Source organism: Chrysochloris asiatica, unplaced genomic scaffold, assembly GCF_000296735.1.
Source record: "Chrysochloris asiatica unplaced genomic scaffold, ChrAsi1.0 scaffold00065, whole genome shotgun sequence".
NCBI classification, from domain to species: Eukaryota; Metazoa; Chordata; class Mammalia; order Afrosoricida; family Chrysochloridae; genus Chrysochloris; species Chrysochloris asiatica.
In genome coordinates, this window is record NW_006408583.1 from 6,974,419 (window position 1) to 6,993,600 (window position 19,182).

At 42.6% G+C, this 19,182-nt stretch overlaps 1 protein-coding gene across 2 annotated transcripts in view; it reads left to right on the top strand.

The window, feature by feature from the left end:
* Window positions 1–19,182, top strand: part of SLC24A2 (solute carrier family 24 (sodium/potassium/calcium exchanger), member 2) — a 313,314-nt gene that overhangs the window by 279,897 nt on the left and 14,235 nt on the right. For both annotated transcript variants that reach the window (XM_006864468.1, XM_006864469.1), the window contains one exon: window positions 15,742–15,873. In XM_006864468.1, coding sequence (XP_006864530.1) covers window positions 15,742–15,873 — 132 coding nt within the window. The remainder of the gene's footprint in view (window positions 1–15,741; window positions 15,874–19,182) is intronic.

Genomic DNA, 19,182 nt, shown 5'->3' on the forward strand with positions numbered 1-19,182 from the left:
CTTTCTCTGTCAGAGAAGCTGGATGAGTTCGAACTGTCAACCTTACAGTTAGCAGTCAAGCACTTATATATATGTGCACATATGAAGGAACTTCAAAAAGTTCTTGGAAAAAATGTACTATCTTTTAATTCAATGTTTCCAATGACTTTTGAAGCCTTCTTGTATAATTACATATATGTGTATGTGCATGTGTGTATGTCTGCATTGAAAGAGTAAAAATGTGTCAGTGAAATGCAGGTCCTGATTAGCTTTTTTCTTCTTTGCTCACATTACCACTTAAATATCATATTTTCACCACCTTTCTCCCTTTGGGAATTCAACCCTGCCTTATTTTTCCCCAGCGTTAGTCTTTAAACTCTGCAGAATTTTAAAGATCTGATTTCCTCAAGCTTCCTGGTGCTGGTAAAAGTGAGTGCTCTTTGCATTTTTAGCAGGTCTAAGCACTGTGTGACAAAGAGAAAGATGAGTAAGAGAAAAAAGGCAGAAATGACTGCTATGCTAACTTTCTTGGAGCTAGTCTTAAAAAATGAATAAAATACTTAAAATATCTCTCTATTATTAAATTTGGATCTCTATCGGGAGGGAAAAGCATCATCATCAAGGACAGCAGTTTATTAGGGAGTGTTGCTGTTGCTTAAAAGTTAAAGCTGAAAATTTAGAGCTCTTTAGGGAGTCTCAATCAAGTCCTGGTGTGATGCTGTGGGTAAATGCGCTGGACTGCAAAGTGGCTTTGAACCACAAGGTCGATGATTCAAGCTCACCAGCTGCTCCTCAGAAACCCTATACAGAGTCACTGTGGGTCGAAACCAACTCAAAGGCACATAAAGACAACAATAACAAAGGGAGTCTTCATAGTGGACACTGGTCAGAGAATGTTAGCTCTGATAAGGATTTCCAAGATTATCCAAGCAGATGTGATCTGCAATCTACTTGATTTCTTTCTTCCTAAAATATTACTCTTAGCTAGTAATCATTCACATTCGTAGTAGCAGTAAGGTTTAACACAGGGCTTAGGAGACTCTACCGTTACTCAGAGAGTAAGTTTCGCTTCTAAATAACTAAAGGTAATAACCAAGTCCACTATTTTGCAAGTTTAAAAACAGCACAGGACTGTGGTTCCTCCTTCTCATGGGATTAGTCAATCTCTGGAGCAGCAGTGAAGCGTAAGAGGACTCTGGCACCCAAGAAATGGAGGCATGAGTGGGTCTTTGTATCCAAAACCACTGCCAGGGAACAAGGCAAGGCTGGGGCACAGAAGCCAAGGCCTAATGTCAAAAGGCCAAAATTTGAAGATTCTCCAGCAGATTGGATTTTTCCAAGGTCCAAGGCATTTAAGATTAGATTGCCTTAGGAAAAGTATTCCACTAGTGTCAGAGAAAGCCCACCATACATTACAAAGTAAGCAGAAATGAAGGCATTTTACCTACCAGTTCTTAGCTCTTAGGTTCCATTCTGGAGGAGACAACGATTGTTTCCTTTCAATCTATACATATATTCAAAAGAAATGTTAAAGCCCAGTTCCTCTATGACCTAGACAGTATTTATCATCTGAAGGGAGATCACAGTGCATTCAAAGACCTTTTAAACACATGTGAAAATGCAGGTAGAGTCAGATCAGACTCCTGCGTTTCTGCTCTAAGTTGATTATTGACAAAGAACTATATCTTCCCTGAAGATTCTAAAGGTAATAGCTCCATTTGACATTGTGCCTTCTAAAGGAGTTTGAGGAATGGCTATTAATCGTTCACATAAAATACATTAAAGGCTGACTATTAATAAAAAGGAAAAAAAACTCTATTACCACGCTGGAAACAACACTAACATTAATATTACTGTTGCTATGACTAATTTTACTGCAATTAATAATAAAGGGATGAGAATGATTTTTTTAATTTTTTTTTTTTTATGATTCTCCAGGAGCTTTTAGGTTGACAAATCTATGACAAATCTATGGTATTAGCAATTGATTTACGAAGCCCAGGAAAACTATACAAAAAACAATTTACAGTAGCATTGCAGAAAGAAATCCATCTTGTCTGTAGGTTACGCCTCAGAATTATTTGGGTAAAATACAAAGTGAAGGAAAGCAATTACTTTTCACCAGACTGTCCAAATGCCATTTCACATTATAATAAAATGGTTTCTCAGTTCCTTGGGAAACTTAGCCCAGACAACCTCATCACTCACAGCAAAATATTTTGATACCTTGTTCCAATCGAGTCTTGCAAAAGTAGATGATTCCGTTGTTTTGGGCTGCCAGTGCTGACAGAAGCCATCCCATTTTGTGTTTAACATACTAAAGTCTTGATGCTAGAATTTGTTTCCATCTACATGGTGTTGTTGTTGTTAAGTGCTGTCGAGTCAGTTCCCAATCATAGTGACCTTGTATAGATAGGGTTTCCGAAGCTTTATATCTTCCAAAGAGCAGAAAGCCTCATCTTTCTCCCATGGAGCGGCTGGCGGGCTCGAACTGCAGACCTTATGGTTTGCAGTCCAGTGCTTAGCATGTGGAACCACCGCACTCCCTAATTATATTATGTTGTTGTTTTTGATAAGTGCCTTCAAGTCAGTTCCAACTCAGAGCAACCCTGTATAGGGTTTCCGAGGAGCAGCTGGTGAGCTTGAACTGCCGACCAGTGCAGTAACTCACAGCACCATGCCAGAATTCCAATTATATTTATAAGGAGAATAAATTGTTTCATGCCACCAGATAGACAGAGATTTATTCTTTTTTTCTTTTTTTAAATAAATCTATTGGGCTACTAACCTCAGCCACCACTTGTCTTTCATTTTGCCATACTGTGGTGGCTTGGGAGTTGCTGTGATTCTGGAAGCATTAGGCAAATGTGCTGCACAAGACCTTCTTAAAATGTTGAAGAGCAAAGATGTCAGCTTGAGGACTAAGGTGTGCCTGACCCAAGCTATGGTATCTTCAATAACCTCATATGCATGCAAAAGCTGGACAGTGAGTAAGGAAGACCATAGAATTGATACCTTTTAGTTATGGTGTTGGAGGAGAATTTTGAGAGTGCCATGGGCTGCCAAAAGAATCAACAAATCCATTTTGTTAGAAGTACAAACAGAGTGCTCCTTGGAGGCCAAGATGGCTAGACTTCATCTCTCATACTTTGGAAGGACCAGTCACTGAAGAGGGATATCACGTTTGGTAAGGTGGAGGGTCAGCGAAAAAGAGGAAGACCCCCAGTGAGATGGATTGGCAAAATGGCCGCATCAATGGGCTCAAGCGTGGCAACAGTAGTGAGGTTAGCCCAGGACCGGGCAGTGTTTTGTTCTGTTGTACATAGGGTCACTATGAGTCAGTACAGACTCAGTGGCACCTAACAACAACAACTATTCTCAAGGTCAGCAATTTGAATCCACCATTTGCTCTGTGGGAGAAAGATGAGACTTTCTGCGTCCATAAAGATTTACAGCTTCGGAAAACCTATACAGGATCACTATGAGTCAGAACCGACTCAAGAGCCCACCATCACCACTCTTGGTTCTGATCAATGTCCATATAGAAGATAAGGTAAACATCTCAGATAGGGTTCTCTTCCAAAATGAGGTACTTTTTGACGTGAGGAAAGAGATACGTGATAGGAACGTAAAGGATAAGAAGAGGGTGAAGAAAATAAGGTATGCAGATAAAAAATAACAATGCAAAGATAAGAAGAATCTAAGAGGGGGGGAAAAAGTCATTTTCTAAGACTCAAAAAAAGAATAAGTGGGGAAAAAAGGCAATTTAAAAGTAAGTTATAGTAAATTAACACAATGCTTTATTTCCAAGCCAACAACAAAATCTACTCACAAACGAGATTTTAAAATAGATTCACTGTCCATATGGTCAACAAGCACGCAAACCCTAGAGTTCAATAACTGAGCGTTTCCAAGTACCGCTCTCTGGTTTTCCATCAATGAGTCTAATAGTGTTTCTTCTCTCAGACTCTCCTGTTTAATTCCCTTTTCAAAGAGGAAAATCAAATGAAGTCTTCCTTCTTAACATCAGAGTTCTCAGCAGCTTCATTCCAGAACCCAGGGTTGGCATCAGAAGTGACTCACAACATATCTTATTTGGCAAACACAGCCAGGTCATTTGAATCGCAAGGTCTACAGTTCAAATTCACCACCTGCTCCTGGGAAACCCTATATAGGATCACTGAGTTGGAACTGACTCGATGACACTTAACAAAAACAAACTCTAGATAGGAGTCCTGGTGTGGAGCTGTAGGATAAGCACTTGACCTTAAGGTCAGTTTGAACTGCAGGGTTGGAGGTTCCAACTCACCAGTCACTCCTTGAAAACACTAGACTGGGTCACTGTGAGTTGGAACCAACTCAAAGGCACTTAACTACAACAAAGTCTAGCTCAGGACCCTGGAAACATAGTGGATTAAGACCTGGGCTGCTGAACCCAAGTTCAGCAGTCCCAGCCTACCAGTTGCTCCACAGAAGAAAGATGAGGCTTTTTGCTCAACCTCAGAACCCTATATAGGTTGCTATGAGTCGTAATCAACTCAGTAACATACCACCAACAACAACACTAACACCACCACCAAACTCTAGCTGGTGTGGTGCTGCAGAATAAACACTGGACTGCCAGCCACAAGACTGGCAGTTCAAACCCACCAGCCACTCCTTGTAAACCCTATACAGGATCACCAATTCAATGGCAATTAACAACCACAACAAACACTAGCTAGTGTCAATGTCCAAAAAATTCACTTTTCCATGTGTGACTTAGAGATTTTGAGGTCAGACCTTTACGTCTGTGAGGGTGAATTAATTTCCACCCATCAGTGAGTAATATTCTTTTGGGATTATCTATTTATATCACAATTTTAAGCCTAATATTCTTTTGCTATTGTCAGTTAACATAATGTTAGTATTTAACTTCACTAACTAGCCAATCAGTTTAATAGAAAAGAGAGATAAGAATAGTTTCCTGTCCCTGAATTTACGTCTGGTAAAGAGGTGTATAGGAGTGGGTGTTCATAGCATTTCCGGTATAGGAGCTCTGGTAGCGTAGTGGTTATGAATCAGACTGCTAACCTCAGGGTCAGCAGTTCGAAACTACCAGCTGTCCCGCAGGAGGAAGATGAGGTTTTCTGCTCCTATAAAGATTTTACAGCCTCGGAAATCCTGTACAGCGTCACTATGAGTCGGAACTGACTCCACGGCACATAACAACAAGAAGTACTAGTGCAACTTAAGCTCACAGAATTAATACTCTAACACGGCACCTTTTACTTGCCAAATAGTTCCTGATTCCAGAGTCTTCCACTGTATTAAAGTGTGACTGCATTTTTTTTGTAATTCTAACTTTGGCAGATTCCAATTCTACTATTGTTTTTAGCTCTGCGCAAAACACTGAATCAAGGTGTCACAATATTATGAGTCTCTCTGTCAGCTTGGAAAATTTGTTTCTCATTGAAAGTCTACTTAATGCTTACCTACTGGAATCAAATAACATTTACCTCCTTAGAGCTGTGGAATTTTCCCTTTCATCTTGTTTACAAAGACCTTCTTTTTATTCATATTGCCTAAGAGAAAAAGATATCATTGCAGTCAATGAATGCTCAGTAAATGTTGGGTGAGTGGACAGGAGGAGGAACAAAGTTCTAACAGTGTTCACTTCCACACTGAGTAACAGAATTCTCAAAGTTTATTGCTTAAGGCATCATTATACGAAAAGAGCTTCAAAAAGTTTGTGGGGAAACGCCATTATTTTTTCATTCCATTTTGCCATGAACTTTTTGAAGCCCCCTTGTGATTTACTTATTCAAATCTCTCCTTTCTCCTAGATGTCTTTGAATGGTATACACTCGTTAAAAATTATATCAACCAACATGTATTGTTTACTTAGGTGCCAAATACTGTTCTAAGTGCCTTTCATGGATTGTTTCAGTTCATTTTATAGCAACAATAGTATTGTAAAAGAACATTCTAGAGCAGAATTCATATTTAAGACAGTCTGACTTTCTATTTAATAGATGACCTATGAGAAATGGCTCTTCTGTGTTTACTGATCCCTTCTTTAAACAATTCCTTCATTAGGTAAGGCATTTTCAAGTTCCCTTCTCTCTGTAGGAGCCTCCCACACATGCATTGTACCAGTACGCACGCCATTTCACCAGTTCCCAAGGAAACTTAATTGGAAAAGTAAAACATGCCACCTTTGTCAAAGACAGTATTTTTAATGCTTCAATAATGAAAGATGAGGGAAGGAGGTAGGAGGGGGGAGCAGCTAGTCCCATGTTTAAAGATAATGCTGTTTTGTTGTTCATATCCTTCTTATGAAGCTCTCTTGGTCTTTGAACACTGAATACTTGAGTCTGAAAATAACCCATGATGTTAATGCTCTAGGCTGCTAACCAAAAGTTTAGAGTGCACCCAAATGTACCATGAAGAAAGGTCTCATGGTCTAGTTCCAAAACATCAGCCACTGAAAACCCTCTGGAAGACAGTTCTACTCTGATACACACGGGCTCACCTTGAGTCTGAGTCAACTCAATGGCAGCTGGTTTTGTTTGTGTATTTGTTTTTAAATTTCAGTTCCTGCCAAAGTTATCCTCAGGAAAGTTTATTATAGTCAAGGGTTCCATCTGTCTTCTACAAGTGCTCCCTGGATATCCATTTTGAAAGTAGATGAGGCAGGATTATCAGCTAGGGAACAGTTAGGGGGCCCAGGGGTGACATCAAACAATGAAATGCACATGAATCTCAAACCCTCATTTTGGTCACTGGTGCACTTGGTTCCCGTCTCCTCCTACATCAAACCTTTACTACATTTCTGCACATTTCCCTAGGGCCAAGATGTCAAAGAATAAGCCTTTCTCCTTTGCATACATTTCTATTGCTTCTAATACATTCAGGTCCTGACATTCTTTGGTATTCTGTCAGCACCCACATATCATTTGTAAATTTGTAGCTAGACCTTGGAGACCCAAGGAGGTAAAACAGGCCATCACAAAGCCCTTTCTGTCTCCATACCCCCAAATCAGTCTTTCATTTCTTCTTCAAAGCTGCCTTGGATGGTCGAGGGATCTAAGAACATGGGAAGGATGAAATGTTCTGCCCTTCTTGATCACCTTTTTAAATTCAGAAACATAGTCATCCAAACTACCAGAAATTGTGTTTAAGAAAATCAAACAAAATTATGTTAATTCAAGGTCTGGTGTTTTGGTTTTAATGACGTTGATGTTGTTGTTAGGTGCCATCGAGTCAGGTACTGACCCATAGCTACCTTATGCACAGCAACTGTTGCCACGCTTGAGTCCATCGATGCTGCCACTTGGCCAGTCCATCTCACTGGAGGTCTTCCTCTTTTTCTCTGACCCTCCACCATACCAAACATGATATCCTTCTCCAGCGACTGGTCACTCCTGACAATATGTCCAAAGTATGAGAGACGAAGTTTGGACATCTTGGCCTCCAAGGAGCACTCTGGCTGCACTTCTTCCAACACAGATCTGTTGGTTTTTTTGGCAGCCTGTGGCACTTTCAATATTCTCCTCCAACACCATAACGCCAAAGCATCAATTCTTTTACGGTCTTCCTTAGTCACTGTCCAGCTTTTGCATGCATATGAGGTTATTCACATGCATATGAGGTTATGCATATGACTTGGGTCATGACTAAGGTCAACCTTAGTCCTCCAGCTGACATCTTTGCTTTAAAAACGTCTTGTGCAGCAGAGTTGCCTAATTCAATACATCGTTTGATTTCTTGACTGCTGCTTCCTTCAGTGTTGATAGTTGATCCAAGAAGAATGAAGTTCTTGACAGCTTCAATCTTTTCTCCATTGATATGAATGTTGTTTATTGGTCCAGTGGTGAGGATTTTTGTTTTCTTTACATTGAGATGTAATGCATACCGAAGGCTGTGCTCTTTGATCTTCATCATTTAATAGGTTGAGTATAAAATCAAGCTGGGAAGCCTACTGTAATTGGACACAGGCTCATTCTGACTGAGTTTATAGGACTGAACAGGGAGACAGTGTGGAATGGTAGGAAGCCAGGGGGTCACTCAAGTCCAGCCAGCCACAGTGACATTTCTTCTGCAGGCCACTTCATCTCAAGACCCCCATGAATCAAATGAAGGGATTGGTCTCAAAATCCCAGGACCCTTCCAACACTGATATTCTGTGTCTCATTCTCCGGGAGCTTGCTGCTCATGTTCTAAATGATTGAAGAGTTTAATGATTGTAGCTTGTCTTTGTGATCTATTATTGTCCATATGATGAACTGAATGTCCAGTTCTTGGACAGGAAGGTGTCCCCCTATTAAAACATCCCTGGGAACAAAGAAGCTCTATTTGACAGTGAAAGGGTGTGGAAGGACTCTTGGAGTCCGAAATGCAGTGAGGTGCACCAGGACCAGATGTCATACAGACTACAACCAGGAGATGTTCTTCAGCAATTCTGGCATTTTCATTAACTTGACCATGGTTTCACAGCTAGTTGGTCACAGAGGTGAGGCTAATGTCACAAGGGAAGAGTATTAACGTCTACTGATTCCTTGTTGTACCAGGCACTGTGCCTCCTCAAGATGCCTAAGAACTTCTATCCCTAGTTTATAGGTGAATGCCTCCCAAATCATATAGAGATTTCACATTTTTTATGATGTGCCTTTAAAAAAAACAAAAGCTTTGTAGAGAATAATATTTTTTATATTCTTGATGTGCATACCCAGCCCCACTTCTAAGGCTCAGTGGATGTTTTTGTGGCTCTTTGCTCCCATTTAGTCCCTCTTGGCCCTGTTGGTAATTCCTAGCATGTCCCACACATTCTGTGAGCTTTGTCTCATCTGGCCGTTCATTTGGACATCTATGTGGTTGAATAGTGTGTAAATATAAACTGATGGCGTTTCTATCACTGTAAATTATAAAACTGGCAACAACAAATATGTTAAGGATCATCCTCTTTAAGTAGAAGTACAAACATAATGTGGCCGTGGTCCACTGTTTTAGAGAGAACTAGGTTTTTTCTTTTGATCCAGCATCATGCCACAATGAAGGGTCACTCGTGGGGATTTCCCCTATGCAAAGGGGTGGCATGCCTGGCTTCTGAAGTGAGTGGTCCTTTTGTTGGAGACAGACAAGTCAGAGCTTTATTTCCAGCCTAAATCAAACCCCAAAGTAGCTGGCACCTGGGCAAAGCCAGCAATCCTCTGAGCTTGCCCTTATTAACTAGAGACGAGATGTTATACCAACTGTTACAACTGAACTTCAAGGTGGCCTATTTTCAGACTGTCTCCCAGGTTTTCATAATAATTATTTGATAAAGTAGACTCACCTTCACACTGAAATCTTGCACAATGCCCTTCACAGGCAAGAAGGAGAAATCGAGTTGTTTCCAAAGAATACATTTCTCTGACTGGAGAAGCAACCGCTAAGAGGGTGAATCCAAGCCACATTCCCATGGGAGATTTGATGCCTACTTGGGGGTGAGCCATCCATACCAGGCATCGGTGGGGAAAGTAAAAAATCCACATGCAAATACCCTGAACACAGACTTTCACGCTAGAAGACCCCATCAGTAAGAAAGGAGCCCTGGTTACAAGTTGGGCTACTAACTGCAAGGTCAGCAGTTCAAATCTACCAGCCGCTCAGCAAGAGAAAGATGAGGCTTTCTGATCCCATGAAGACTGTAGTCTAGGAAACCCTATATAGGGTCTTTATGAGTTGGAACTGACTCCATGGCACACACCCACTACCACCACCAGGCCACACCAGACAAGCTGCTGCAACTCCTCCCCACTCAGCAGGTCAATACAAATAAGCTGATTGCTCCAGGGATCTCCAGGTGGATGCTAACCCTTTCCTAGTCACAGGCTTTCCGATGATGCCAGACCTCCAAATTTCTATCCCCAGGGTTGACAAATGAATCCAGCAGTCACCTAGAATAAACTCTTCATTTTCTCTTCTTTTTCCAAATCTCTTCAATCTGATACAGTTATACTAAAAATTTTTATTAGACCACTAAATTTAAGTTTGTTACTTAGGTCTGCCCACCTTGTATCACAAAGATTTGAGGCTGTTTGCAAAAGCACATACAATGAAAAGAGATAAAATGAATCATTTTGAGAAAATACTAAAAGGAACCAGAAGAATAAGAAACCAATAAGTCTAGAGAAAAACGAGCCAGGACTGTGTACCACATAGTCCCCAGGCTATGGCTGCTGGGTGGAGGTGAAAGATTTGGCTCTGAACTCCCCAGTGGACAAAGCAAAGGAAGAATAGGATCAATTACCTGATTCATGGTGTTCTCACAATTTTTTATTTTTTTCCAGAGGAAGCATGATGTTTCCTGGTGCTGACAGCTGAAAGATCTTTCTCCCACGAGTCCTCATAAATAGAGCATTGGATCAGTTAGGATAAAGTTCCACTGTGAGCATCCAAAACCCCAAATAACAGTGGCTTAAAAAGTGTCTTTTTCCAATCAATATAAGCAGTCCAGGGCTTGAATGGCTCTCAATGGGTATAAAGAACTCAGATCTTCTATATTGTTCTTCCACCTCATCGTTCAAGATGGCTATAATGGCATCTTGCAAAAAATGTCCACATTCCAAACAACGGGAAGTTAGAAGTGATCAAGGACATGCTTCCTCTTTAAAGATACATCCAGGAAGTTGCAGGGAGACACTACCAATTGCATCTCATTGGCCAGAACTTAATCATATGGCCATACCTAGCTGCAAGGGAGGCTAAAAAGTAGAGTCTTTATTCCAGCCACAACTAACAGGGAGTTTTCTATTACTAAAGCAGAAGGGCAGAATAGATGATGGAAGATAGTCAGCAGTCTCTTGTCACATATCCTGAGGTATTCGTGTGATTATATAAAGAATAAATTCCCAGGACTCATTTGTCTTGCCTTCCCTTTTAAGGCCAAAACTCCCTCAAAACAACAGACATAGAAGTTAGCACAGTATTCTTCACCTGAAAGATACTCATGACTGCTTCAGATGATGGTGTCCAAGGTATCACAGCATGAGCAGAGACATAACCACAGGATTCTAATTCTCTACTATTTACCTATTCTGGAAGCTGCCATGCTGCCTTTAAGGTTTGACAACTGGCCACCACATGGGAACTTAGAGTCCTGTGTTTTAACCTCAGACTCTCCATATCAGAGAGTGTTGTTGGTATTCTTAGCTGTTGCCAAGTTGGCCCCTGAGGCATAGTGACTCCATGCATAATGGAATGAAACACTAACCAGTCCGGTGCCATCCCATGATTGGTTCATATGGAACAATTGTGTCCATAGCATTTTCACTGGCTGATTTTCAGATTACCAGGATTTTTTTCCTAGTCTGTCTTGGTCTGGAAGCTCTGCTGAAACCTCGCAATATGCAAGTTCAGCATCCTAGCAACATACAAGCCTCCACTGGTAGGTGAACATGGCTGCACCTGAGGTGTATTGGCTGGGAACTGAACCCAGGTCTCACACATGTATTGTTGTTATGTGCCGTGGAGTCAGTTCCTACTGAAAGCGAGCCTGCATAGGGTTTCCGAGGTTGTAAATCTTTACAGGAGCAGAAAGTCTCATCTTTCTCCCACAGAACAGCTGGTAGTTTCAAACTGCTGACCTTGAGGCTCGCAGCCCGATTCATAACCACTACGCTACCAGAACTCCTTAGGTGTCCCATATGGAAAGCAGATATTCTACCGAACCATTAATGCTCCAATTGCAGACATTGAATAACCCCAAAGCAATACTTGCTGGCCCTGGTTTTACACAATTCTGGGGGCTCTGTAGGGTAAACCCTGGACTGCTAACCACAAAGTTGGCCATTCAAACCCACTAACCTCTCCTTGGAAACTCTCTGCAGGGTCACTATAAGTCTGAGTCTACTCAATGGCACTTAACAATAACAAAGAAACTTCCGCAGGCATCAAAGTTATTTCAATTATTTCTGAATCCTTTTGAATGGTTTTATTTTCTATGGACACTCTCTGCTTGAAAAGGGAAGGGTAGGCTGGTTGTTGCTAGGTCAAAGCCAGGATTCACAACTCCAGGAAAAGTAAACTCATTGTCCTAACTTCCACGGCCTCTCCCCTGAGGATGGAGCCTGATGAGCATGCTAGCAGGCACAGCTTGGGCAAAGGCAAAATGGGACATAGACTTGAAACAGCATTGGGTTTTTTTCTGCTTATCTAATCAGCTGCAAGCTGTCTTCCCTTGAACCAGGGTAAGGTTTCACTTGGCAAGAAGACAAAGAGAATTTCCCCTAAAATATCTTTGACAGCCTAGCTCCCAGGACACCATTTGAATCCATTCCAGCATTCTAGGGTCCTATTCCAAGACTTGTAGCAGGACTTGAGCCCCAAGAGGCCATGAAGTCCCCAGGGAGAGCACGGTTGGCAAGGCCTCCTCAGTCTCTCCTCTCTGCCCTAGCAACAACTGTGTCACATGCAGCTCTTGGAAGCTGTTCAATATAGCTAACTGTTTGCATTGGACAGTAGTGTGTTTAGAGCTTATGCATCTAAACAGACAATTATTTTCTGCTATTTGTTAGTAGCACTGCCTGCCTGGTGACTTTGGCAGAGGGAGAAAGGAGCTAATCCATAGGTTATAAACAGAAGGGTTATTGATGAAATGTCACCATCTGTTAGTGTCATTAAAATTATATGAGTCATAAAGAGTTGCTTTTGTTTTTTCTGGGAGGAAATGAAGAAGAAAAACAGGTTAGAATTTAGAGAGGCTTTGCTAGATTCTGCGTTGACAATGGGGAATGGGGGCAGTCCCGAGATGGGTGGGAGGTCTTGTGGAACTCATCAGATCAGCTAGATGGGTCTGTAGTGCAGTAGGGTCCGCTGCCTGAGTAACCCGTCTGCCTCTGTAAGGCAGGGTGCTACCGAAAGGTGACACCAAACCTCCACTCACACCACCACCATCACCACCCACCCACGTCCTCCCCATTTCTGTGGTATCTACAGAGTGGGCTGGAGGAGTCATTCATTTGGGTTAAACAAGAAAGATATTATCTGGGAGAGAACAGTAAAGCTGTTGTTGTTGTTGTTAAGTGCCGTCGAGTCGTTTTCGACCCATAGCGACCCTGTTCAGGGTTTCTGAGGCTATAAATCTTTATGGGAGCAGAACGCCTCATCTTTCTCCCGCGGAGCGCCTGGTAGTTTCGAACTGCTGACCTTAAGGTTCGCAGTCCGATTCGTAACCACTACGCTACCAGAGCTCCTTTATGTCTCCTTAATCTTCTTTGGCCCCACAACACTGAGATTACTCACATCACCAGGGGATTCCTTGGGAGTCTGGCAGGGCCAACAAGTGATGATATGACATCTGCTACACTAGATAGGAGGAGAGAATCCCCAAAAGAAATGGGGGAATTGGTATCGGGCAAGTGGACATAAGCCCAAGCTTCCGTCAGGACTGGACCCCTCAGGAGGCAGAGGAAAAAGCAGTAACTAGCAAAGGGTGTGACGCAGAAAGGATGGAATTCAAGTGGACCCAGGCAATCAGAAAAAAAGGTGTCAATTTCCTGATTCTACCTAAAGCAATCCTCTCCATCCCCAGGTGGTACATTTGCCAGGGACTCTTCCAAACTAAAAGGTGGTGGTTAGAACCACAGAGGAAAAGACGTGACAATTTCCTTCCATTAAGATTGTTGTTGTTGTTGTTTTTAAGTGCCATAGAGTCAGTTCCAACTCATAGCAACCCTGTATAGGGGTTCTGAGGAGCAGCTGCTGACCTTGCAATGCAAACCAACTTTGCAATCCAATGCATTAACCCATAAGGCCACACCAGGACTCCACTGCGTTACGAAAACCCTATGGAGCAGTTTCACTTTGTAACACACGGGGTGCGTTGCCATGTCCGAAACTCGAGGACAACAGACAACCACCACCACCTAATCCCAAGTCCCTCATAGTGGGTGCTTACAAACTCTTGTACCCACTGCCAAGTACATACACCGGAAGAGAAAGAGCTTGTTATTATCAACCTTTACCAGCATGGCATAGAATTCCCTTTTTATTTTTTTTTCATTTCACCTCCTAGAGAGAGTTCAAGTGTGGGGTGATTATTCTTGTTGCTGTTCATTCCCACTCATAGTCCCTATAGGACAGAGGAGTGGAGCCCCATAGGGTCTCCAATGAAATCTTTAGGGAAGCAGACTGCCATATTGTTTCTTTTGGTGCGACCTACCGCCTACCTTTTTGTTAGCCCAGAGCTTATTCACTGCGCCACCATGGATCCTTCCCTGACCTTTCTGAGCCCTTTCCTCCTTCTGCCACCTCCTGGGGGGGGGGGGTGGATTGGAGCTGGCGGGAGTCAGAGCTGCTACTGGAAATAGTGCCATGCCAGAAGCGAGAGCCACAGGGGGCAGGAGCCTCTCGAAGCTTGTGCGGGTTATATTTATAGGGTCTCAAAAGGATGCATCCGCCGAAAAGTTCCTGTTGGTATTTTTAGATCTGATGCTTGGCCCTGCTGCTACACTTTCATTTTTAAACAAGCAGGCGAGGAGGTGACTGGTGCTATCTGCAGGGTTGTGTTGGAGACTTTCAGAGACCATCTGACAGGCTAAGGGTCATCCTGCAGGGCCCAAATACTCCTTCTGTAGCTGCCACTTCTCAGATTTAAGAAGCTGCTGACTTTAGTAGTCTGCAGATAAACCACCCGCCACTTACTGCCGAATTGGAAACGCTCAAGTTTGAACCCTTGTTCCAGAGCCCCGTGCGGTTAAAACTCACCAGCTCAGTGTCTTGCTCAATTTTCTTTCTCTGTTTATCAGAGGATCAAGGCGTATGTTTGCAAAAGCCTTTGGCTACAAGCAAAATAGTTTCCAATGACACGAGGAAATGAAGCCGGTTAAAAACTCACAATTGCACAATAATCCACGTGTAAAACTATTCCAGGGCCAGTAAGAGAGAATTTTGCTCTTATTCCTGAATTGTGTCTGTAAATATTATCATTGTTGTTGTTGAAAGTGCCGTTGAGTCGGTTCCGACCCATAGCGACCCTGTATAGGGTTTTCGAAGAGCAGCTGGTGAGCTTGAACTGCCGACCTTGTAGTTCAAACGGCTTTACAGTCTGGCGCATTAACCCACAGCGCCACACCAGGACGCCGGATACTATCATTAGTCCACTCAAAATCAGGACGCTCCTTCCCCCAGATTCTGGAATCCTAGTGACTTTGTCCTTAGAAGGGAGGAGGTAACCCACATTTGAGTCTTTTGCTCTGCAGATAAAGTACCATTGTTGTTGTTAGGTGTCATAAAGTCGGTTCGGACCCATAGCGATCCTGTAAAGGGTTTCCGAGGAGCAGCTTATGAGTGTGAACCGCCGACCTTGTGGTTTAAACCAACTTTGCAGTCATCCGTATTAACCCACAGCGCCACAAGTTCTCATTAAAAGTTCATAAATCGGTGCTTTAGTTCACTCCAGATGAACAACCAGTTGAAAAAAGTGAGAAATTCAAGAGTGTTCAAAAGATAAAAGTTCTGAGATTCTCATAGCTGGGCCAGGTATTGCTTTTCTTAGGGCTCAGACTGTGGCAGATAGGGTGCTCTTTCAACCCAAAAAAAATGTGAGTACCTGTAGGAAGTGACTGGGAGATCATTTATCATTTCTAACAAAATATAGTTTATAAGGAAATTTATAACAAAGCCCATAGCTTCCCACTTTTGTCTTCTAGATTTTCTTTGTCCTGTGCATATGACTATCATTTTTGTTTATTTGACTGTTTGTTTTTAATCTCTTTCTTTCTGAAACAGACCACGGAGGCGGGGGAAGAGGAAGAGGACCAGCCCCTGAGCCTGGCCTGGCCTCCCAACGCCCGAAAACAAGTCACTTTCCTGATTGTTTTCCCGATAGTGTTTCCTCTCTGGATTACTTTACCTGATGTTCGCAAATCTGTGAGTAGGCATTCTTTTAAAAGTAGATCCATTGTAAAAAATATGGTGCATAACAGTATACATGGTCTGCTTCTTTTTGTACTAACAGGAAAAAAGAGGCAAATACATAAAATGTGTATGCTTGTGTGTAACTGAAATTTCTCTGAACAGATAATCCAGGGCTAGTGATTGTTCTGATGATCCAGTGCTGTATAACCAACCACCCCAAACACAGCCATGTGAAAACAGCCACCATTTTATTCTGCTCGTGAACTGGGGATCAGGCATTTGGATAGGACCTAGTAAGCATGGTTAAGCTCTGGCTTCATGTTGTCTAGGGTCTTAGCTGGGAAACTTGAATGACTGGGGGTGATTCACATGGGTAGGGGCTGGAATCATCGAGAGGGATCGTTGCTCAGGTTCTGGAACCTGGACAGGGATGACTCACAGGCTGGACTCAGTGGGAACTGTCAGCAGGAGTGCCTTTGTGTTGTCTCTCCACGGGACTTGGGCTTCCTCCCAGCGTGGTGACCCCAGCATAGTTTGGTGCTTTATGTAAGAGGTCAGGGCTCCAAGATTGAGTGTTCCAGAAGCACAAGGTGGAAGCTTCCTGGTCTTTGGTGACTAATCTCAGTCACATAAAGTCACTTCCACTCCACTCTACTGCCCAAAGCAGTCATAAGTCTGTGTTGATTGACAGAGAAGAGAGAAGGTCACCTAACAGACATCGGTGTCATAGAGTATATGACCCTCTTGATGACAGGAATGTCAGAGAATTTGCAACCATGTTTTAAAACCAACAAGTAACTGTCTCCAAGAAGGGGAATGGGAAGAGTTAGAAAGGCGACTCTTTTTGTGTTGAACATTTTTGTGGGAATAGCATATAGATCATTCATTCAGTTCAAAAATGAATTAGAACAATATGATAGAATGAATGTAAAACTAATGTTCTCCCATGTAAACTATCACATAATTCACAATAAAACATTTAAGAAAAAAAAATGAATTAGAACAAATGGGTTTGTATAATGTAAATGCCTTATAGGTCTGATACTCTGCCTCTTGTACTATTAGTCATTATTATAATCAATATAATAATATATCATTATCTTATACTGTGGGAGAAAGATGAGGCTTTTGGCTCCAGTAAAGATTTACAGTCTTAGAAACCCTATACAGGGTTACTATAAGTCTGAACTGACACAATGGCACACAACAATAACAACAACAATTACATACTGAGTGGTGTGAACACACCACCATCCTATGAACAGCAAACTACGCTATGAATTTAGATCAGATCAAGAGAACATCCCCTCTCAGTGTTGTGGAGGGGAGTTCCTGAGTAGTTACATCAAGAGATGAAAGAATTCATGAAAGAGGAGCTCTCCTTTTGATTACAGACGTACGCACCTTCCTCATCATCATTATATACTCACTATGGAGCAGACTCTGCCTTAGGTATTTCCAGTAAGCCATATCTAGAGTCTCAGTAAACATCTAAGGTAGACATTTTTGTTGGCATAGGTACAAAGAAATGTTAGCACAATGAAGTTAACAAAGTTATGTTTGGTCACTTCTCAGAGGACAGAATTAGATTCAGACGAAGCTAGTGTTCTTTCTCATAGTCCATGCTGCCAGAAGGTAGAAATTTGAAAACTCACTTCTAAAAGCATTGGGACTAGAACACTGTGACAGTGTGGTGACATTCTGCATAATTTAACATAAGTCTTCCTGAACCCCCAGGATCTCACTCTCCTCATTTGAAAAGAATAAAATAAAATCACCCTGTTAGTGTGGTCTGGAAGGCAGTAGGTAGTCAAGTGCAGGTGGCAGTTGCATCGAGACAATTCTCACTCACCCTGACCCTGTGGGACAAAGTCCAACTGTTCCAACTGTTCCCTAGGGTTCCCGAGGCTGTAAACCTGTAGAGGAACAGACAGCTTCATCTTTCTTCCAAGGAGCAGTGGGTGGGTTTAAACTGTTGATCTTGCGACTAGCAGCCTGACACATAACTCACCAGACAACCAGGGCTCATCATTTAAGAACCTTGACACTCGAGGTTTCTAGGTAAAGGATGTATGCAACAGGTTGGCCTCACCTAAAGCAATCTCTAGGTTTCTCTAGTCAAGATGCAACTGCAGAGGCCATGCTGTATGTACAGGCCTGGCTTCCCCCAAATGTGCAACCACTTTACTGGAACGTGTTCAATTTTATTTTACTTCTTTTTTTCTTTCTCACACACTTCATTGACTTGCTACATTTAGCTCAGTATTTTTGCTCAGGATTGGGGAGGAAAATCCAGGAGAGAGATACGATTTTCTAAATCTCCGCAGAAAGCCTAGCATTGTGTGGTATAGAGTAGATGAGGGTTGATTGACAAATAAGAGGTCAGCACACAACCACGGAAGGTGACCAGGACAATGTGCAGCAACGGGAGGAAGAAGCCAGTAATTCAAGGTCCTGGGCAATCAGAGTTGGTAGGACTTAGTACAAGGGCTGGTGAAGTGTTCATCTTCTCTGAGCTAAAAAGTCAAGGAAGTTGTTAGGGAAGATCAAAGTTTCCAGTAGCTCCTAGAAAGGAATTCACCATGGCAGGCGTTAACTGGGATCTAACAGATGCTCTGGCTCATGCTTCTATCCTGAGGGGCGCAAAACAGGAAATTGGAGCTGCTCAAGATGCTCTCGTCACCCACTCTACAGCACACCCCAAAAAGCCAACCCCTGCAGCCTAGCTAAGGTAGCTAGTGGCTTTACTTCTTGCTCCACAAGTACCATCCCCTAGATGGACTAGATATTTTTTATATTTTCCTGAGTATACTGTGTGCTTTTCTGTCGGGGACTGTCCTCAACATAGTTGTGTTGTTCACGAGTGTTTGGTTCACGAGGAGGGGAGATCCAGCGGCGATAGGGATAGCAAAAGAATACACAGACAGACAGAAGGAGGTGGACAAAGAGGCACCCCGAAACCAGGGTGGATGCATCACTGGTGGGCAGACTTCGGACTACAGGCATCGTGGCCTCTGCAAGCAGCAACTCACTGCTCTGCAATCTTTACTGCATGCCCTCCAACTTGTAATGCACACCTGGGCCAGCCAGCGTCTCCGTTTTATTTAGGGGAGGAGCTTCACACCAAGCTGGGAGGGACTAAAACAGGATACAGCTAGCATCAGTAATTTTCCAGACACTCAGGTAACTTTACATCGTACTTTGCTGGTTCGAATCCCAGGCCCGCAACTTGGTTTCTCAGGCTCAATTAACATATCTATAGCCCCTGAGCTTAGTTGGGGCAAGGTGAAAGGGAAGGACAAAAGGCTTGGGCGGAGTCCC